Below are 23,410 nucleotides of genomic sequence, written 5' to 3'. Positions count from 1 at the left end.
TTAATATGATCGTGCACTCCCCGCATAGCATATGAAAAGTATGGGTCTGTAACACCCCTTAACCCCAAACTGTCGCCGGAACAAGGTTACGAGGCATTACCGGGCATATCAAACAATTTACAAATAATTCTTAAATAAATAACTAACATATATAAAAGAATCATAAATTCGTATAAATTTATGCTAATTGGCTTCTTTTTTTTATTTTAAAAAAATTTCGACAGTATTTTTACTTATTTTTACTTAAAACCCCCTGCAAACTTAAAACCAAAAACAACCCAATACCAATATTTCAATCAATAATTTTATACTTTAAAACGCTATTAATCATACTTAATAAATTGATTCACTATTTTATTTATCATTCAAAAGATTATAACCATTTACTCACAACCAAGATCATTTAGCATATATATATTTTATATATACAACTCGTGTTCAATCACCTAGTACATGCCACTTAAACAAAAGGAAGAAATAATCACCAAAATTTTTTTGATGGAGTCGGGATATTTCTGGATGCTAAACTGGACCTTGAACCCTAATGACCTGTGCACGAAAACAACCGTACGCTGAGTATTTCATACTCAGTGGTATTACTATAATTTAAATTATTTAAGTAAAATAACAAATAAACATGTCAAATTATATAATAATTAATTCATAAATAAACTAATTTATTCTTAACTTTCATTTCTCAACAATAACAACTCAATTTGGCTATTCATCAATTTAATATCATATAACTTTTCATTTGAACATAAATCTCTTCATGAATCTTTGATTCATTCTTTTCATTCTCATTTCTCAATTTCAATTCACTTTTCATTTCATGAATAAAGTCGATCATTTTCATTCGATTTTTTTTTTCTATTCCATTTATTTGCCCCTATTAACAAGATTTAGACTTTGGCGGATACACGGATCCAACCAAACACACCAGAATGGCACCCAATGTCTCATCGGATAGTTTGAAGCAAAGTTGACACCCAGTGTCTCATCGGCCAAGCCGAAGTAAGTTGGTACCCAGTACCTCATCGAATCTATCCGAAGAAGTGTAGTGACACCCAGTGTCTCATCGACTCGAGGTCGAAGTATCCCTGAACTCTTCCAATCCTATGGCATACCAACTATATCCGACTCAACTTGACTAGTTAATAGGGTCTCTAAATTTACATTTCAATTCAATTCCACTTTTTCACTTTCAATCACAATTCAATTCAAAATTCACTTTTCTATTTTTTTTCAAGTCAATATTCAATTAAATTCCACACATATATCCATCATTCAATTGAATTTCTTTCAACTTAATAATAATACTTACCATGTATTTCACTTACCATACATATAAATTTAAATATAGCATTTAATAATAAATAATTTGAATTATAATAATACAAACCGTAAATCTCCCGTTTTAGTCCTCGATAGCTTTCTCCTTTCCTTTTGATGCTGATGCCTCGGGTTCTTTGTTAGCTACGAAAATAATAATTTACACTATTAATTACAGCACTAATTATAATAAATAATTGAATTTCTAATCGTTTCCTACATTGTTCTCAATTTAATCCTAACTAAGTTTTCTTACTTTTCTAATTCAATTCACACTCTATTTCTATTCAAATTTCATCCAAACTCAAATTTAACTATTAAAATTTCAGCATATTTTCCTAATTTCGAATTGATCTCAATTTAGTCCCTAAAACATAAAACTTATAGTTTCTTTTACAATTTAATCCTTTTATCAATTCTAAAATTTATTCAATTAAATCCCTAATTCAACAATTTATTCAACATGAACCATGCTTAAAAACCTATAAACTTCCAAAACCTCAACTTATTTTCAACAAAACTTTGTTTTAAAGCATCTAAATCATCAAAACTAAATAAAAGGGCTTAATTGACTTACAAATCAAAGCTTTAAACCTTAAACCTTTAGTTTTTCCTTTTCTTTTATTTCTTTCTTTTCCTTCCCTGTTTCGAATGGTCTCTGTTTCTTCTTTCTATCTTTTGTTCTTTATTTCTTTTATAATTCATTTACTTTATTTTATTTGTTAGCTTAATTTCTTTTATTATTATTTTTATTCTAAATATCTATTAAATATTTAATCATATATTCACATTTGTACACCATCAATACCATACAATTGTCACTACTTAATTTGTCTATCAAATAAAATCTCATAATATAATTATTTAATTAATAATTATCTTTTACGTAAATAAATAAATATAATACACTTGTATTTTATTATTATTATTTTACCATACACTTGACAAAATTATAATTTATTATTGACCAAAAATCTTATACTAATTATTTAATCATTAAATATCTTTTAATTTAGTAATAATAAATAATAAATATCTTATGCTTAATTAATAAGCAATTTAAATCTACAAACTACAATTGTATACATATTTTAATTACACATGTATTATTTTATCACCATACAATTGTCTTTTTTTCTTTTCTCATTTATTTCTCAATATAATATTTATAATATAATTAATTTAATAATATACTTTATAATTAATTTATATATATTTTAAATTAAATCATTATAAACATCTAAGACGCCTCAATTAGGACAAATGGCATAATTGCTAGTTTGGTCCTTTATATTTTCTTTTAATTTATAATTTAACTTTTACCCCTTATTCAACTTAGTCCTTTCTACTAACTACTCTAAATTTAGCTAAATCCACCTATCTAAAACCTAATTAAATACACAACTAGTCTCGTAAATATTTCTAATAATTATTTTCGAACTCAATTTACTATGACGGAGGCCCGATATTATACTTTTCCGATGCCCGTGAATTTTGGATCATTACAGGGTCTCCGAGCGCCACCGCTCAACCAAGATGGATATTAGGTCCATCCTCAGATCGAACTTCTAGACCAATGCCACGTCCCTAAATCCCGCCAACTGTAAATAAGGCATGACCAGCTCGTTCGCACAGTACTTGGGAGAATAGATCCGCGACCTCAATACCCGATACTCATCCTCTCCACACCAATAAATCGATTTTTTTAAAAGTAATGCATTTGATACCAAATGTTACTATAAACTTTATTAGATTTATTTATTTATAAAATATGCAATTATATTTAGAAGTAAATATTTAACAACGATTCGCATGCAAATACATCATATCATGCTTAACGTATTATTTTTTATATACCTATATCTTAGGTAGAATAAACGGGTGTGTAAAAAATTAGCCAACAATATGAAGCACACTGTGTCAGCCACATCAATTAATATCATCAATTTAATACGAAATAGGTAAATTGGGTAATGAAGTGTTAAAACATTATTGGTTTTACCTAACTATCTTTTGGATAATCAAACTAAAATCTTAACCAAACTAATTCTTACTTAAACATTGAACTAAAATTTTAACATAATTAATTTAAACGTTAAACCAAAAATCTATCCTTTTTAACTAAACTTTTAATAAACATATATCACACTTTATAAATAAATATAATAATTTGTGATTTAACAATTTTACTATTTCATTGACCTCGACACGGTGTAATCTGCAGAAGACATTCGATATCTCGCATAATTTTTTAAAATTAACCACCACTTAATAAATTAAATATAATTAAATATTACATAACAATAACTACTTTTAATATAGTACATGCACATTATTAACTTCGAATTTCAAACAACATCAACTAAAACAAACACAACAAATTTAAATTAGGACTAATAACCTGCCTCTCTACTTCTATTCTATTTCTATTTAGTTCTAAAATATAGGGACCAAACCAAAGGCCCACCTCCTTTATAATAAGGATTCGTGGGAGGTAGCCTCACGTAAGTTTTTTTTTTTTTTTTTTTAACATTAAAAGCCGGTTAAAATAACTCTAAACTTATCACGTCGCTAATGTCACTAATGCGAGTGATGTGATGTGACCGGTCAATCAATTTTCTTCACACTTATTTTTGGATCTTTTCTTTTTTATTTTATAATATTTTTTTATTTTATGCGTAAATACCATTTTTCATTCTTTTTTAGCCATCTCACTCTCACTTTCTCTTTTTTTTCTTTCTCATTTTTCCCAAACCTTCTTTTTTTTCTTCATCTTTTTAGTTTGGCCCTTATATTTTTATTTTTTAGTTACGCCCTTTATCAAACAATTAATTCACATTGCATAAATAATTTAAATGAAAATTATTTTACATTGCCAACATTTCAAATAACTATTAATTTACATAATTCAAAAATTATATTTTACAAAACATAATTGTACATTGGCAACTTTTCAAAATAATTTCACATAACTTACTTTAGTACGTGATTTACATTTTCTATATTCAAAAAATGCTAAAATTTGAAACATAAAAATTACAACGGAATATAAACGACCAATTTTAACAGCAACACAAGCAACTTTCTTAATACTAATAAAATATAATTAAACAATGATTTCGATTTTGTTTAAGATTGACAGCATTGTCTCTTACAAATTGAAAATTACTAATTTTAACTGCAACATGAGCAAGTTGACCAAGCAAGTTTTTGATACTAATATTTTGCAGCTCGAACACTGCTAATATTGATAATCTCACCCGTGTGGTTCGATTTGGGATTCCAATGGACCTTCAAACATCCTATTAACCAAGAGAATCCCAAATGATCCACCTATTGGCGGCATAACCAATTTGAACCCGTTATCGTCCTACCACAGCCAAACGAAAGACTTACCTAACCAATTTGAACTCCTTACCGAATAAATCACTAGCAACCGAGAACCCTATTTTTACTTGAAATTGTCACTGCATATGAATTAAGGAATCAAATCTATACTCCCAAAAAGGACCATTAAATTTTTTGGTGTCAAAGCCCCACCGAATTATCGTTAAATAACACATACATTCAAATTATAAAATTTTCTAAATAAACAGAAACACGAAAACATAAAATTTAGTCATGATCTCCCTCCCCTTCATTCTCTAACACAATAAAATTCAAAAACAAAAAAATTTCTTCACCTCAGACTTAATTGTAATTGAGGTTATATATAGCCATTTCGTGATGCCAAAGAGAATAATACCACCAAAATAAAAAAAAATTTCTATTAAAAAATATTTTTAAAAAAACTCAAAAAAATATTAGCAGCATGGTAGTCACGCCATTCTCTATGACACCACTAAATAAAAAAATAATTTGAGTTTAAAAAAATCACCTAAAAATTTTTTTGACACAGTAGAAGTGGTGAGCCAATCTATTTGACTCCAACTTCTATCATTGGTCACGCCAAATATATCAACACCTCCCAAAAAATAATATTTTTGTAATTAATTAAAAAATTCAATTATTTTTATAAAAAAAATGAAGTTTATCCAAACCTAAAACAACTTTTTCCACCACAATCCATATTTGCACCAAAAAAGAAAAAGAAAATGGGTGATATTCATGCCGACTGAGAAGCTAACTGGACAAATAGTGAAGCATCCTTCTACTCAAGTGAAGATGAAGAACTTAGAGGGGTGGACCAGGTACCACCACCCCTTTATGAGTTAAGGAATAGAGAGGCCCCATCATTAACTTCCATGAAGAAGATTTCATAGCTCAAAGGATCGACTGGAGTCAATGTCTTAGAGAATGAAGGGGAGTAAAAAAAACATTTACGTCTTCCATTTTGATGACCCTATAGACCAGTCCTATATTCTCAAAGAGAACTTTTGGTCTTCAGAGGGGGTTTTTTTTGTATTTGACATATGGCGTCCTAATACGGTTCTCCGACCTTTATTTACTAGAGGCACCCTTTTGGTTATAGATAAGGGGATTACCACTGGAAATGTTGAACCTATTACTGCATTAACTATAGCAAGATTAACTGGGGAAGCAATGAAGGTTGACTAGCATGCAAAGTTTCCAATGAATATTCGGTTCCTAAGGGTAAGAATATGCATTGACCCATGGAGACCACTACTAGCAGGGTGCTTTGTAAGAGTCGGAGAAGGTAGAAGAATCTGGATCCAGTTCAGATATGAGCGTGTTTTCAGGATATGCAAAAACTGTAGGAGAATAAGGCATACCTACCCTAGCTGTGGAGTTGATAACCTGGATATCGAAAGAGAACTAAATAGCCAATTGGACAACATTAGACACAAATTTGGCTACGATATAGGAATGGATGTTCAGGAGGTGCACTTTGTTAATAAAATGTCTGCGTTCCTTCATAGGTCAGATCGACGAGCCACGCTGGTTTACTACTGTTGAGAAGTAAAACAGTTAGCAGTTAGCAGGGTAGTTAGATTCTGTTATATGCAAGTTAGTTAGTTTGGTTGTTAGCAAAGTCTATAAATGTAGAATACATTATCATTATTGGAATAAGATGGATATTTTTTGATCATTTCAACATGGTATCAGAGCCACGACGATCACTTATTTTTTATGCTTATCATTAATCCGTCCTGTTGATATGGTCAGATGTTGTTTTTCTTTGCATAATAGTTTTTAAGCTTTGTGAAGTATTAGGATGGGCTTGTATTGCTAGCCCAAATTTGATTGATCAGCCAAAATTGGGTTGATAATCTAGGGTTTTTTTCCTGTTTCAATTTGTTCCTGGTCTTGTTTGTTGTTTTCTTAGTTTTCTGGTTTTCAGCAATAGAGGTGATGAATCCTTCTGAGTCAGCTGTCGACTTTAATCATCCACTTTACTTTCATCCTTCTGATACTCTGGGCACCTTGTTGGTAGCTCATCAGTTGATTAGAGTTGAAAACTACAATGTTTGGAGTCAGACGATGAGAATTGCGTTGTTAGCAAAAAATAAATTGGGGTTTGTTGATGGCACTTGCTCTAAAGATACATTGCCAGAAGAAATGGGTTATCAATGAGAACGGTGCAATGCGATCGTACTTTCTTGGATTTTGAATACTGTCAGTAAAAAACTTTCTGCAGGGATTATTTTTGCATCTAGTGCAGTAGCAGTATGGAATGAACTTAGTGAGTGGTTCCACAAAATCGACGGTTCAAAAATTTATTTCTTGCATCGTGAGATCACTTCACATTCTCAAGGTACTGCTTCAATCTCTGTCTATTTTACAAAGTTGCGGTTACTTTGGGATGAATATGATGCCCTTGTACCTCCGTCTTCTTGTGGATGTATTCAGTCTAGATAGAGTGTTATGCATGTTTCATAACAGCATTTATTTCAATTTCTTATGGGGTTGAATTAATCGTATAATGCTGTGCGTAGTCAAATTTTATTGATGAATTTGTTACCATCTGTTAATCATGCGTACTCGATGCTTATGCAAAAGGAGTCATAGAGAAAGCACAGTTCTAGTAATATTGAGGATGATTTGGTTCCTTTCTCTTCAGTTCAGATGATACAAAAGAAACAGTTTAATGGCACTTGTGATCATTACAAGGTTAAAGGGCATAAAAGAGAGACTTGCTACAAGTTAATTGGTTATCCTGCAGATTTTAAATTCACAAAAGGAAGGTAAACAATAATTCTGATTCTGCAGCAAATAATGTTTCTGCTCACACTCCTGCTCATAGTAGTGAAGTAGTGAATTCTCTTGGTTCTCGTTCATAAGCACCAGTGTTTACCCAAGAATAGTATCATCAAATCCTGAATTTGTTGAACAAGGAACCTGCTACGATTGAAGCTGCTGCCAGTTTAGCAGGTATGGTTGATATTGGTAACAGGTGGATTATAGATACTGGAGCTACTGACCATATATTGTCGGATCTTCATTTCTTAGAATCTCCTGTTGCATGTGCATTAGGTTCACCTTGTGTTCGACTTCCGAATGGTTCCTCTGTTTCAGTTACTCATGTTGGGACTTGTACTGTTTTACCAAACCTTCACTTGGCCAGAGTTCTTTATGTTCCAAATTTTCGTTATAATATTCTTTCTGTTTCGAAACTTACTACTGATCTCAATTGTATGGTTTCTTTTTATCCCTATTTTTGTCTCATATAGGATCTCTCAGTGGAAAGATGAGGGGGATTTGTAAAGTACGAGGTGGTCTTTATATCCTGGATCCGTCTCAACAGACTCCTGTGATTGCACCTTCTTCTATTGTCGCTAATGCTTCTATTGATTCGTCCTTTCTTTGGCATACTAGACTTGGTCATGCTTCGATTTCAAGACTCAATAAGGTTCCTAATTTTCCTTGTACAGTGTCTGATGTTGATAGTATCCATAAATGTTCGGTTTGTCCACTTGCTAAACAAACTAGGCTTCCGTTTCCTATTCGTATGTCTCGTGTTGATGTGGCTTTTTCTCTTATTCGCATAGACTTGCGGGGACCCTATCGAGTTTCTACTCATAGTGGTCATAGGTTTTTTTTAACGATTGTTAATTATTACACACAGATGACTTAGGTGTATTTGTTACGATTTAAAAGTGATGCCCTTATATATCTCAAACAGTTTTTTTGTCTTGGTTAAAAATCAATTCTCCACTAGTATTAAAACTGTTCGTAGTGATAATGGGTCTGAATTCTTTAAGACTAAATGCATTGAGTTCTTTAATATGTTTGGTATTATCCATCAAAGTTCATGTGTTCACACTCCTCAGCAAAATGGAGTTGCTGAACGAAAACATAGGCTTTTGCTTGAAGTGGCTCGGTCATTAAAATTTTAGTCTCATATGCCTAGTAAATTTTGGGGTGAGTGCATTTTAACTGCCTGTTTTTTGATTAATCATCTTCCTACTTCTATCTTAAATTGGAAGTGTCCTTTTGAACTTTTGTATAATACGCCTCCGGATTTTTCTCGTTTAAAAGTCTTCGGTTGCCTTGCATATGTTACTACCCCTAGCTATCATGACAAATTTTCTCCTAAGGTCGTTCCGTCTATGTTTATGGGTTATTCTTTTGTGCAAAAAGGATACTTATTTTTTAGTCTTGAAACCAAAACTTTTTTTGTTAATCGTGATGTTATTTTTCATGAAACAGTGTTTCCTTTTGCTTTTCCTTCTAGACGTTTTTTGCCTTTTCCTTACAATGATCATTAAATTTTTCTTCAACTTGAACCTTCATCTTCTATTCTTATTCCTTCTTCTTCACCTAGTCCGCCTGTATCTTCTTCACCGAGTATGCACGTATCTTCTTCTTCTCATCCCATATCTTCAGCATCTACTGCTATCCCTTTATGCCGAACTACAAGGTCTGTCAAGTCGCCTCTTGAGATGAAGGATTACGTCTGCTCCAACCAATCTTTTACTTCTTGTGCCACAGGTTTGTTTCCAATTGCTCGTGTTTATTCTTCTTTACATTTGCCTATTCATACTCAGTTGTTTGCGGCCTATATTTCTTCTTTAATTGAACCCCACACTTATGCTGAGGCCATTTTGGATCCACGGTGGGTTGATACTATGCAACAAGAGATTCGAACTTTGGAGGCTAATGGTACATGGGAGGTTGTTCCTTTACCTGCTGGTGTTGTTCCCATTGGTTGCAAGTGGGTTTATAAAATCAAATATACTTAAAGCTCGCCTTGTTGGAAAAGGTTATAGTCAGCAGGCTGGTATTGATTTTCAGGAGACATTTTCTCCTGTCGTTAAACATGTGACAGTTCTGACTGTGGTTAGTATGGCAGCAATTTATGATTGGCCTCTTTTTTAGATGGATGTTTGCCTTTCTATAAGGGGACTTGTATGAAGAAGTTTATATGGAACTTCCAGATGGTTTTCGCAGCCAGGGGGAGTCTCGAGTATGCCATCTGCGTAAGCCATTATATGGTCTGAAGTAAGCTTCTCGGCAGTGGAATTTAAAGCTTACTGAAGCCTTAATACGAGGAGGATATGTGCAAAGCAAGTATGATTATTCCTTATTCACAAAAAAGAATGGAGGTAACATAGTCATCTTACTTATTTATGTAGATGATCTGTTAATTACTGGGAGTAGCGTTGATATGATAAATGAATTAAAATAGCTCCTACATCAGAATTTTAAGATGAAAGATTTAGGTGTGTTGAAGTATTTTCTTGGAATAGAGGTGATGAGATCGAACAAAGGGATTGTATTGAACCAACAAAAGTATGCTTTGGAGTTGTTAGCTGATCTGGGATTAGGGGAAGCGAAGTCAGTATGTACACCACTTGAGCAGAATCAAAAACTTACCTTGGTTGAATATGATGAGTCTGTGCAAACAAAGGTTAATGGAGATGATTTAATTGCGGATGTTACAGTGTATCAACGACTATTGGGAAGATTGTTATATCTGACCAATACGCGACCAAATATAATGTTTACAATTCAGCATTTGAGTCAGTTCATGCATAAACCAAAAAAAATCACATTTGGAGGCTGCTTCCGGGTGGTACGGTACATAAAGAAAAATCCTGGCCAATGTATTTTATTATCTGCAACAAGCAAACTGCAACTAATTGCTTTTTGTGATTCTGACTGGGCTTCGTGCCCTATGTCTAGAAGGTCAGTGACTGGTTTGTATGTTAAAATTGGAGAGTCTCTTATTTCATGGAAATCAAAAAAACAAACCACAGTCTCTCGATCCTCAGCCGAAGCTGAATATAGAAGTATGACAGCAGTAGTAGCAGAGGTTATGTGGTTAAATGGTTTGTTGAAAGAAATCAGTCTTAGTTAGTTTGATAAATCTTTGATTTTCTCAGATAGTAAGGTAGCACTGCAAATTGCAGCTAACCCTGTTTTTCATGAACGAACTAAGCATATAGAGATTGACTGTCATTTTGTACAAGATAAAATCAAGGATGGAACAATTCAGATGCAGCATATTGGAACGACTGAGCAACTTGTTGATTGAATGACAAAATCTTTAGGCGTCAAGCAGTATGAGTACTTAGTATCCAAGTTGGGGTTTAAAGACATATACCAACTCTCAAATTAAGAAGGAGTGTTGAGAAGTAAAACAGTTAGCAGTTAGCAGGGTAGTTAGATTCTGTTATATTCAAGTTAGTTAGTTTGGTTATTAGCAAAGTCTATAAATGTAGAATACATTATCATTATTAGAATAAGATGGATATTTTTTGATCATTTCAACAACTACCAGGACCCAGGGTTTTAATGGATGGCCAATCAAAATTAATGCATGGAAATCCCAGAACGGGTAGACCTTAATTTTTGGGAATATGCAGGATGTAAACCATTTGGAATCTGAGGATGATAGTCCATATGATCTGATATTGGGCCCACTTGGAGGAGAATTTGGAGACCAACCAAGTCCAACGAGTGTACTGCTAGAAGTTGGAAATGAAACAGCATGTGATATGCCCATATTCATGCCCATGCATGCCGATTAACCCTAACATTTCAAGAATGATAACAAGTCCCACTAGAGGGATGTATCTCACTAATGGCACATTGTTTGAAGATAGCACTTATGAACATGGCGAATCAAGTAGAATGAGAGGAAACTATGAGACCTTACAAGCATGGCAACCACATAAGATGATGAATCATGAAGCACAAGCTGAAGAGGTTACCTTCAACCTAGATATCATAGAAATAGAGAACGAGTGGGATTTCAACACATGGTTTGAAAATCTAGATGTAAATGTGGGCCATTATCGGGACACTGAATTGAGTTAAAAAAATGCCATCAGGTAATGAAATAATACCAGACTAAACTGATAAAATAATTTTGACAAGCTCACCCACCAACTCAAGCAGGAAAAGAGGTAGTCAGAATGAGAAACGATAGGATTCTGCAAAGAAGAGTAAAATAATGGCATCTGATAGTAGAAATACTTCTAAAACCAGCAACCTAAAGAGACTTCTCGATAATCTGAAAGTTGCAGGCAAACCAAAAAAGTTCAAGAGATTGATATTTGGAGATGAAGAGAAGAAACACTATAGGAAATTAAGGTTTTAGCTGCGTTTGAACGGAAACCGCTACAATAGGTAAAGCAGTAGCTTGCCAAAAAAATGCCGCTAAAAACCTATTTTCATGTAGTGAAAGCAACAAATAAATAACCAATGGAGGAACCAATGAACAATCCAATGAAGAGGAGAAGAAAGGGCAATGAGGAAAAAGACATCATGATACAGTCGATGGTGAGACGTCTGCGAATAGAGGATGCGGTTGCAATGGGGAAATGAGAAGAGAATGATCAAGAAGATGAAGATAATCAAAGGTTCCAGGAGGTTGTCCCAAAACAGCCTCCTGGTGAGAAATGATTGGTTTAAGTTAGAACACTAGAGGTGTGTGTTGACCTCTAGCACTACATTACCTTTTGCAACAGATCCTAAAACATAAACCCCACCTTTGTTTTGTGATGGAAACAAAAAAAAACCATTTAGTTTTGTGGAGAAATTAGCTAAAAAATGGGGTTATAAAAATTGTGTGCGAACTTTGGTTGTAGGAAAGAAAGAGGGTATTTGTGTTTTGTAGGAGGAATGTTTGAATGTAAGCCCTAGTTTTATTAATGAAAACCTATATCATTTCTTTTTGTATGATGATAAGGGTAAACACTTTTGGCTAACATGTTGCTATGGGAACCCAGTACTTTCAAAGAGACAAGAAGTATGGGACCAAATTAAAAAATTCTCATTGCAAGTGGGTGATTGAAAATGGCTCCTTTTTGGTGATTTTAACCAAGTTCTACATGAAGGGGAGAAACTGTCATTTTCATCCACAAAGATTCAATACCATGAAAAATTGAAAGATTGTTTCAACTTTTGCATTTTATTCGAAATCTCAAGCACTGGACAATGACTCACTTGGACGATAATAGAACAGGTCAGGAAGCCATTTGGGAGCGACTAGACAAAACCTGAGGCTCACCCTTGAGTGCAAGTGCTAAATTTCCCTATAATTAAATAGGATCATGGGATGATGATTATTGATACAAATGTTTTACTGGATCGATTCGAAGCTATGTGGCTTCAAGATCCAAACTATAAAAGAATCATCCAACAAGCATGCAGCAACGAGATTCAAGGTAATCCTGCTTTTGTACTTATGGAAAAACTAAAGGTTACAAGAGATGTTCTAAAAAACTAGAATGAAACTATTATAATTTCAATGTTAAGAAAGAAAGAATTACAGAGAAGAAACAAAAATTTAGCAACAAAATTATCTGCTAAGGTTATTATTATTTTTCACACACCTTAATTGAACAATGTAACATGCGTATTTATAACAAGAGAAATTCCTAAATATGGAAAGAAATAACAAAGATATTTAAACTAATAAATGCTAAATATATTATACTAATAAAAACTAAATCTTCTTGAAAGTAAATATATATATTTTTAACTTGTCTTGCAAGTAAACTTAATGCAAGTAAGCTCTTCAAATCCTATTCATATTTTTAGTTTGCTAGAATATTGCGAACCTTATTCGCCAAAATTAATTAGCTCACCACTTTCTATGAGCTCACCAATCTTGATGGGTTCGCCAAGTGTGTTTGCTGCATGAATGATCATCTCAGAACATTCCTCATTGGCCTTCATGCTGCGAACACCAATTTTATTCCCCAACTCTTCAAACCTCGATTTTCCAAGTAGTTTGATCAGGATGGTTTCAAGTTGATCCTCAATACTGCAATGAACCAGAGCCACTTCTTTGCTCTATTTGACTTTCTTACAAAGTAATACTTGATCTTAAAATGCTTTGTCTTTCCATGAAAGACTAGGTTCTTCGCAATTTCTATGGCAAACTTATTGTCGCAAAAAAATTGAGTTGCTTCAACCTGCACATGATTTAAATCAAACAATTTTTTTCTCAGCCAAATGCTTGATTAATTGTTGTTGCTGCTATAGCTATATACTCAACCTCAATTGTGGATTAAGCAACTATTGATTGCTTCTTCGAACTCTAAAAGAGTACCCCATATCCTAGTAAGAAGAAATATCCGGAGGTACTTCGCATATCATCCACTGATCCAATCCAGTCATTCCAATTAATTTTAAGGAGTTTGTCATTACGGTGTTCGCCATTGCGAATCAAACATAAAAATCAATTTTTCCTTTGATGTATCTCAGTACCCTCTTCACCGCTTTGAAATGAGAAGTATCACAGCAGTGCATAAATCTTGACAACAAGCCTACTGCTAACATAATATATGGTCGTGTTGTTGTTAGGTACGACAAACAACCCACAAGGCTTTGATAGTTCTTCTCATCAACTTTCTAAATTTTTTCACTACTATAGAGTTTTTCTCCAAGTGCAATAGGTGTGCTGATTGGCTTACACTTCACCATGTAGAACCTCTTCAAAATCCTCAATGCAAAGCCCTGTTGACTTATAAAAATTCCTTCTTGAACTTGTAAAACTTCCATCCCATGAAAATATCTCATTTCCCCAATATCTGACATTTCGAACATGTTCTCTATTTTTTTGTTTAAACTCTTTTACTAAGACTTCGCTGCTTCCAATAACAAGTAGATCATCTACATATAGCGAAATAATTAACGAAGTGAGTTCACCAGTTTCTTCACATATAGGGTAGGCTCATTATGACTCTTTTCAAATCCCAAGCTCGCGGAGCTTGTTTCAAACTGTATAGGGCTTCCTTAAGCCTATATATCTTCTCCTTTAACTACGAACCCAAGAGGTTGCTCCACATAGATTTCTTCCTGCAAATAGCCATTTAGAAAAGCCGATTTAACATCCAGTTGATGCAAAAGTCTTGCTATTGGTGCAAAAGTCTCCCAGTAATCAATGCCATACTGTTGACTGAAACCTTTCACAACCAACATCGTATTCAAATTTTTAAGCAAACCATCATCATTTAATTTTTTTTGAACACCCACTTAACACCAATGTCCTCTTGTGTAATGGTTTGTCAAGCTCCCAAGTTTGGTTCTTATGAATCATGCTTATTTTCTCTCGCTTGTCTTCTTTCCAGCCTTCAATAATTTCAGCCTTTTCAAAGCTCATAGGTTCAAGTAGCGCTACGTCAGCTCTTTGATAGATCTCATCAATGGATCGCGTGCCCTTTATTGGAGTGTCATCAAAGTCTACTTCAACTAACTTATCGCCAGACTGAGACCTCAGCTCGCCATTATCATATTGGTTTTGTGAACCCAGTTCACCCAACCTTTGCTCAGCTTCAGTAGCATTATAATTCCATGTTTTACTTTCATCGAACACAACATTCCTGCTCGCCAAAATTTTCTTGGAGGAAGGATCATAAATTCTATAACCCTTCCTATTATTGCTATACCCAAGGAAGATACCTAGTTGCGACCTCCTTTCGAACTTGCTTATTTTCACATGTAGAACATTAACAAAAGAGACACAACCAAAAAAATTTTAAGTGAGAAACAGAGGGTTTGTTTCCAAACCATGCTTCGAATGGAGTCATCTCTTTTACTACCTTAGATGGTAGCCTATTCAGGAAATAGACTAATGTGTTCACTGCTTCAGCCCAAAACTCATTTGGCAACCTGCTTTCAAACAATAAGCATCTCACCATATCCATTATTGTCCTATTCTTTCTTTCGCACACTTCATCTTGCTGTAGAGTGAAAATATTGGTGAGCTGGTGATGGATACCAACTTCTTCATAGTAGTTCTGGAATCTCTCAGAAGTGTACTTGGTTCCGTCGTCAGACTTGATTTTCTTCAACTTCCTGTCAGTCTAGTTTTCAACATGTACTTTATGTACTTTAAGTTTCCAAAATACTTCTGCAACATCAGTTTTTTGTTTTAAAAAATATACCCAGGAATACCTGGTGTAGTCGTCAATGAACAAAACAAAGTATCTACACCCATTTAAGGAGGGTTTTTTCATGAGTCCGCACATATCAGAGTGCACCAACTGTAGCTTTTCTTGAGCTCGCCAAGCTTTATTCGATGGGAAAGGTAACCTCGCCTACTTTCCAAGTTGGCAAACTTTGCAAGTACCATTTTATTTCTGAACACTGATTTTTTCTTGAACTAAACCTGCTTTGCACATTCGACTAAGGGACTTATCATTCGCATGTCCCATTCTTCTGTGCCAAAGGTTCGCATCATCAACTGTACTGGTGTAGGCCCTTGAGTTCGTCAAATTTTAGTCCAACATAAAACTTCTATTTTTCATCGAGATTGTTATAACTTTATGTCCCAATGAATAAAATATTGTGCAACCATAATTCTTAAAGTCCCACTCAGAATATCTTGAAGTGCCTAGAATCCCGCTCGCTCCGTTGGCGGCAATTCCCTATAGTTGTAAACTATAGAACGGCAATTCTTTCTTCAGCTGCAACACTTTTTTGCCATCCCACCTGATGAGAATTATCAAATAGATGGTTAGCAGAGCCACTTCCGGTCAAAAGAATGTTGGGCTGAAGAGACCTACTGGACAAGGATCGGGGTTACAACCTCCAACCAAATTCCTGCGATGTGGAATTCTAAAGCTGGCGTGTGCGCCGTTCCGCACCCTACCCGGAAACTTGGCCACTCAGACTTATCTCTTGTTCTTGAGCTACAGGATTTATGGCCCCGCAAAGCCATAATCCCCTACTTCAATCTCTATCAAGATTCCGCGTAATCTGGGTCATGGGGACCACTGCCTTCTCGCGTCATCTACATATCCTATAATAGTCTAGTAGTGAGGAGAAGATATCGCACCTACATCTCCTATAATAGTTGTCACAAGAAGATCTCATTAAACAACTTATACATTGTAGTTTTTCTCAAGTTTGACTAATGCTAAGAAGATTCTGATCTATCGCAGGTACAAGGATAACATCAGAAATTACTTTAATACCTGATGATGAATTAATCACAACTTTGTCCTTACCCTTAACTTTTAAGAGTTTGTCGTTACCAATCCTCACTTTAAGATCACAACTTCGGTCAATCTTTCTAAAGATGCTTTCATTTGAGGTCATATGGTTGGTGTACCCACTATCAATCAGCCAACCTCTCACGACTTTATTTTTTGATGCAGAACTTGTTGCTACGAACACCTGCTCCTCTTGAATACGACCTTCCTCGGGTGCCTGAGCGTATACATTTTGTTGATGGGTTCGCCCTTTGTTCTTACATACCTTATCCATATGGCCTAACTGCTTATATGATTTGCACTTAATATCAGGTCTATACCAGTAATATTTATCAGGGTGAGATTTTTTCTTACAATATGAGCATGGTGAATATTTCTTGTTTCCACCATCTTATATCGACTTTTCCTTCCTCTCTGACCAACCTTTCTTTCCCTTATGTTTCTGGGGGTTCGTACCTTCAATACTCATGGTTTGCAAAGCTTCTTTTTTAGCATGCTCCTTATGCCTTAATGCACATTTTTGTTTTTGAGCATACAGTTCATTTATCAATTCTGAAAGAAAGATCACCGAGAAATCCCTTGAGTCTTCGAGTGAGGAAATCTTTGATTCATACCTCTCAAGAAGTGTTGTTATGACATTCTCAACAACCATGCTGTCTGCAAATTTTACCCTAAGTAACCTGATGTTATTTACCACCACCATAATCCTATTTGCGTATTGTTCCACAGTTTCTGCCTTCTTTATCTTCAAATTCTCAAAATCTTTTCTGAGATTAATGAGTTGTTGTTGCTTGGTCTTATCTGAAACTTGAAACTTGTCCAAGGTCGTCTGAATACTGAGGTTAATTTTTCACATTAAAATACAAGTCAGTAAGTTACACGGGCTACAGACACGACCATGTGTGAGACACGGCCTATCACACGGGCGTGTGTGAGACTTTGTGCCCACACGGCCTCGCACACGGGCATAGAAGAAGCGAAAGAATATCACACACGACCTGGCACACGGTTTAGACACACAGGTGTGTCCGAGATCGTGTGAACACTGGGCTTTGTTTTTTAAATACCACATGGGCGTGTGACACAGCCATGTGGCCCAACACGAGCCTAAACACAATCATGTCCCCTTTTTAACCCAACCTTAATTTTTTCTTTCATTTTGTATTCTGTTTTCCCCCACTCCATCATTCGACCTAACCCTTCACCATTGTGTTGCTGCCGATCATTGTTCACCGTCTTAGCCCTCCCACCTTTGTCATAACCCTTCCCCTTTTCCCCTTTTATTCTCCCCCTTCCTTTTGACCCAGCCACCGCCCTTCACAACCCCAACCCAACCCAGCCTCATCGCACCCCTAACCGAATAACTTCCCCCTCTTTCCCCGCACCATCGTCCCTTTCTCCCTTCCCCTGTCACCACCGTCCAAATGCACCCCTAACCCAACAAACCCCCATCTCTGACCCCCTTTCTCCCTTCTTGCCCCGTGACCTATCCCCGTCACCGGCCTTGCACTGTCATGTTAGAGTATGCCCAAAGATCAATCATGAGATGGTTGTAATAACATACTTAATTTATCATGTTTATTAATATAAGGCGTTACGATTATTATTTCAGTTTCTTTTCTGTGTGTATAAATAAACTATTTTATAATAATGTCCTGAGAATAATATGATTATTCTTAAAAGTTCCTTAGTCAAGTATTATTGTTGGATAGGACAACGATAATGCATTAAGACTAACATGTAGTTGATTGATGATAAAGAGTTGTTATTGATATGGAATGTCAGAATCGATGCATGAATATGTGTGTTAGAGAACAACATATTGGACTGACCCGTTATGAGTATGTTTCTTGGATTATTATGTAATTTTCACAACATTACTCATAGTGATTAATATGTATATGATCCTCAGACTTGAGATCATCATAATCCCAACATCGTGAGTTGTATATTTTGATACAGTCAAACGTACACCGTAACTAGTTGTTCTATAAAGGCTGATGTTGGATATACCATGATCTATGTAGAGGGATATGGTTGATCGAGATAGGATAAGCCCCTCCTACATAATGGGAGTAATATCTTAGGCCACTTGATTGAGTGAGACTAGAAATGCATGGCCATGCTCAAATAAGTTGATATGAGATGTCATACTTATTTGTATATCGTAGTCTGCTTAAGATATCAAGTAACATGGAATGGACTATGCAAGTATGACTATTCCATGACTTGTGTCCAATCCAGAGATAAAGGACTTAAGAACTATTGCATAAAAGGTTAATCATAAAAAGGTTATGTTGAATCATGATTTCTTGTGACTTAGGTAGCAATGATGCATTGCTAGATGCCACTCATTGTTTGTAACATTGGAATCATTCTAGTATTACTGCTAACGTTACAGGAACCTACAGGGTCACACCCTATAGTTGAAATGAACGGAATAAAACATAGTTGGGATTGTATTTGGTTGTCGCTTGAATTAAATTAATTATAGAATTAATTAATTGGGCAATCATTTATCGAACACATTATGTACAATGTTGTTGTACGCATTATGAGAACATGAATTTTGTTAGTATATAAATTCAAATAAATATATGGTTTACCGAAATTATATTATTTAATGTAATTATAATTTTTGGTTTAAAATATTATTATATTTATTTTAATTTCTGAAAAAACCCTAAAAAAAGATATATAAGAATCCCATTTTTTCTTTGCTTGGGTCTAGCAGCCGTCAAAGAAAATTCTTTTCCAAAACTGTTTTGGGGATTCCTTCCGTTCATAATCAACTGGGTGGATTACGTAGAGGTCGGGGTCACGATAGATTGCGGCTTGGTTCGATAGCAGATCAAACTACTTGTTGTTGAGGCATTGCTGTCTACTCAGAATAAACATTTGGTAATTTCGTAACCTTTATCACCCCGATTCGTTCCTCACACATGGATCCGTGGTTAGGATCACCGAATTTTTAATTTTTCGTTGCGCCGTAGGGGTGCTGGCAATCCAACATGTCATCGACCATCTCGCCGTGTCCACCGCATGTACCACCACCCCTACCGTTTGCCCATTCCCTTACTTTTATTTATTTTTTCTTTATTTATTTATTATTTGTTGTTTTATTTCTCTTATTATTCTTAGTTTTATTATCATTAGTTTATTATTATTTGTTTTACTGTTTTGATTACTATTATTATTTTTGTTATTTCATTATTTGTACTTTTATCTTTCCATTTAGTTTACTTTATTTATTTTTCCCTTCATTATTTTTTTATTTCTTCTAAGTTAGTTTGAATCGTAGTAGCTTAAGTACATGGTTTTTACATGATTAGGTATTAGTACATAAGATTTTAGGAATAGATTTTCTATTTAGGCCGCTTAGATTTTGATGTTAGTCGTGAGAGGATTGTTAGCGATGTATTTTACTGTGCACATTGATTTGTCGGCCCCTCTGTTTGCTTAATTGTTGCTTCTTATTTTATCACTTTTATGATATTTGAATATTTTATTTTTTCAGGCACACCATGACGAACACTAGAGGCAAATCTAAGGTCGTCGTCCCCGCTTCGAAAAAGCAGAAGACTCCGAGCTCGACCTCCTATTCGGGCACTTCTGCCGATACACGCCATCCATGTCTACGATTTTCACAAGGTCCTTAAGAGGACCACTATCAGCTTCTCCGATAGCAACCATTGGGATTAGGTCGATGTATTGATGAGGCCGCCTTGGTGCAGATTCAGTTAGCAGATAAAGTGCGAGCCATCATTGCTACAGCTCCTTGAGACCGATTCTTTTCCATCGTCGACTCCACCTATTTAGAACTGGCCCTCGAGTTTTGTTCGACATTCCTCTTACAGCAAGTGATGTTGACCCACGATAAGCCACGCGCTATTATTTTTTGACCCGGTGGTACAACGCATCATATGAGCATCCCGGAATTCAGAGCTTCTTTAAGACTATACTGAGGAGTTCATGAGTGACGAGGGGTTCCTCACCTTATATCGGTACATCCACTACTCGCCATCTCTATGTTGGGAAGACTTTACGGCTAGTACGACTCCCTATGACCCGATTCGGTCGAAGGTGACTTCGTTTCCTCCAACCTTGCTCTATATTTATGCCAATTAGCCTATACATTAATCAGTCAGAGGGAGGGCACCGGGATCGTTGATACATTCGACGTTTATTTTTTGTGAATCATGGCCATGGGGCGTACTTTCGATCTTGCCTACTTCATCGCCCTAGCTTGCCATCATCAGACAGAACGCAATAGGAAGGATCCTATCTGCTTAGCCCTTACGTGGCTAGCCTCGCACAACACTTCGGCCTCCTCGACACTCTGAAGCAATCCTCCTCCTTCACACTAGTTGGACAGATAACCCCGTAGGGGTTATCATGCATGAGTCACATAAGGATCATCAAGTGACTAGGTGGCGTGGATCCTTCTCGATACCAATTATCTCATTCTGACCCCCAAGATAAGCATGAAGACTTCACTAATGATGTCCCTTTCCACCTGAGGATCCACCTCATCATCTACCTCCGAGTCACCGTACCACTACTACTACTGTTACCCTCGCGAACCTCTCCAAGCGGTTCACTCGTTTCGAACGGCACTGTTTTAAGTGGTTCGACAGTATTTATGTGACTTTGCAACAGATCTGACAGCACCTCCACATATCTTCTTCAGCGCCAACTCCTCATGATCCCGATGCCTCTGACGATGAAGATCACTAATATTACTGTTTTCTTTTTATTTTTATTTTTTTTGTTTTTAGTTGTTTTATTTTTATTTTCTTAAACTTCTTTCGTTTATTATCTTTTGAACTACGTTTTTTTACGGTTGTTTCTAATTGAGTTTGTAACCTTTTAATCTTATTCATTATTTGTGTTTATTTTCTTATTAGTTAGCTCAGAACCAATCACTATATTTAGATTTGCCTACAATTTCGGTTTTCACTATTCTAGCGATTTTATCCATATTCAGGGCAGTTTCAGTTTTCTCCCTCTCTTATGATATTCTACTTTTCTTGTGTTTATATCTATTTGTACATTGAGGACAATGTACATCTTAAGTGTGGGAGGTTATTCATATAATTATTAGAAAATTCCAAAATTATTTTTTGTGTTTAAGTAATTCTCTCATACTTCCATTAGAGTGAATTTTTGTCGATTTGGGATTTTTACTGATGTTGTTTTGGATTAATTTGTAGATATTTTTGCATTGGTTGATTTAAACTTTAAGACATGAGAGAGTCAACCATGATAAGTTATTTTTCAGAATTAAAAATTTTAGGTTGTTTCCCTAAATTGAGGTATTATCTTAAAGTTGTAAATTTGCAAGTTTGACATCAAAACCATAATTTTTGGTGAGATTTTGAGCCTATATAGAGCATACATTTTTCATGCTCATTTTATTTTTGCTTATAACTATATCAACTTGTTATTTTAGAACTTGCATCATTGATTTGATATATTAAGATGATAGAGGCACTTAGGTTTTAACCCAGTTATCCTATAAAAAGCCTGCCTATTAAATTAACCCTTAGTGAACCCCATTGAGCCTAACACATATTTTCTTGATTAACCCGTGAATGTTAACCCATAACCCAATTTTTCATTGTGACTCTTTCCTATTTTATTGACTCATTTTTGTCGAGATTTGATTTGGTTAGTTGCCTAACTATGCTCATTTGTTTGAATTGCTGAATTAATTCTTATTGTTCTAGTTAAAAAAATTGAAAAAAAAATATTGATTTTTTTTGATTGAGCTTGAATAGCTAATTTCATATTTTATTGAGAAGCTCGTTTTTTTTTTCTTGAATAAGTAGTGATTGATGTGTTTTTTTTTTAATTCATAATTTGTTTATTTTTTCTAGTTTGGTAATATATCAACTCGATCTCAAGTATAACCAACTTTTCTGGCCTTTTTCCACACCCTTAACCTAAGCCTCATTACAACATCTTAAAGACCTTTTGAATAGTGTATCATATCATTTTATAGTAGGGGTGCTCATGGGCCGGGCCGAGCCGTTTTCGGGACGGGCCCATAAAAAAATTTCTGCCCGTGTCCTAGGCCCAGGCTCGGCCCAGAATATGGCCCTGAAATTTTGTCCAAGGCCCGGCCCATTTTTTAATAAACACCAAAAAAAATTTTAAAATAAAAAAAAGTATTTTAAAAATATTTTTAAAAATAAAAAAATATATATATTTATTATATTCGGGCCAGGCCCGGGCCAAAAAAGTGGTGCCCGAGGCCCGGCCTGTTTTTTAAACGGGCCTCATTTTTTTGCCCAAGCCCATATTTCAGGCCTATATTTTTACCCAAACCCTCCCATATTTCGGGCTGGCCGTCGGGTCGGGCGGCCATGAGCACCTCTATTTTATAGTGGTGAAGATTTAATTTTCAAGCAAGCTTATGGTAATGACATTTCTTGTTTGACTGTTGAGTGCATATTTCTTGAACCTTAAACACTTTGAGTGTTTTAAGGGAATCTTTTGTCAGGATGTCAATTCTTATTGATTATGAATTAAATGTAATTAATTAAATAAGGGGAGACACATATGTTTTTGTACTTTAAAATTTTTCGACTTGGATTGTTTGAATCTTTAGTGCCCTTTTAGTTGAATTATCAATGCCTGATTATTGGCGAATTATTTTGAGACATTATTGATGAGGATTACAAGTTGAGAAATATTAAATTTAATGTGAGTTGAGGATTTTG

At 35.0% G+C, this 23,410-nt stretch overlaps 1 protein-coding gene across 1 annotated transcript; it reads left to right on the top strand.

Annotated features, from left to right (window-relative positions):
- Positions 1-9,943: 9,943 nt before the first annotated feature.
- Positions 9,944-10,771, top strand: LOC128034092 (uncharacterized mitochondrial protein AtMg00810-like). Its single transcript, XM_052622827.1, has 2 exons — positions 9,944-10,565; positions 10,620-10,771. Exons 1-2 carry the CDS (start codon positions 9,944-9,946, stop codon positions 10,769-10,771), a joined length of 774 nt encoding a protein of 257 aa, XP_052478787.1.
- Positions 10,772-23,410: the final 12,639 nt, after the last annotated feature.

This window comes from Gossypium raimondii, chromosome 2 (genome assembly GCF_025698545.1).
Source record: "Gossypium raimondii isolate GPD5lz chromosome 2, ASM2569854v1, whole genome shotgun sequence".
Lineage (NCBI taxonomy): Eukaryota > Viridiplantae > Streptophyta > Magnoliopsida > Malvales > Malvaceae > Gossypium > Gossypium raimondii.
Note: the sequence above shows the minus strand (reverse complement) of the source record. Positions and strands in the feature narration are given on the sequence as shown.

Coding starts and splice junctions, on each gene's coding strand:
- LOC128034092 (XM_052622827.1), top strand. CDS start 9,944: ATGAAAGATTTAGGTGTGTTGAAGTATTTTCTTGGAATAGAGGTGATG. Junction 10,566..10,619: donor AGAGGTTATGTGGTTAAATG/GTTTGTTGAAAG, acceptor TGATTTTCTCAG/ATAGTAAGGTAGCACTGCAA.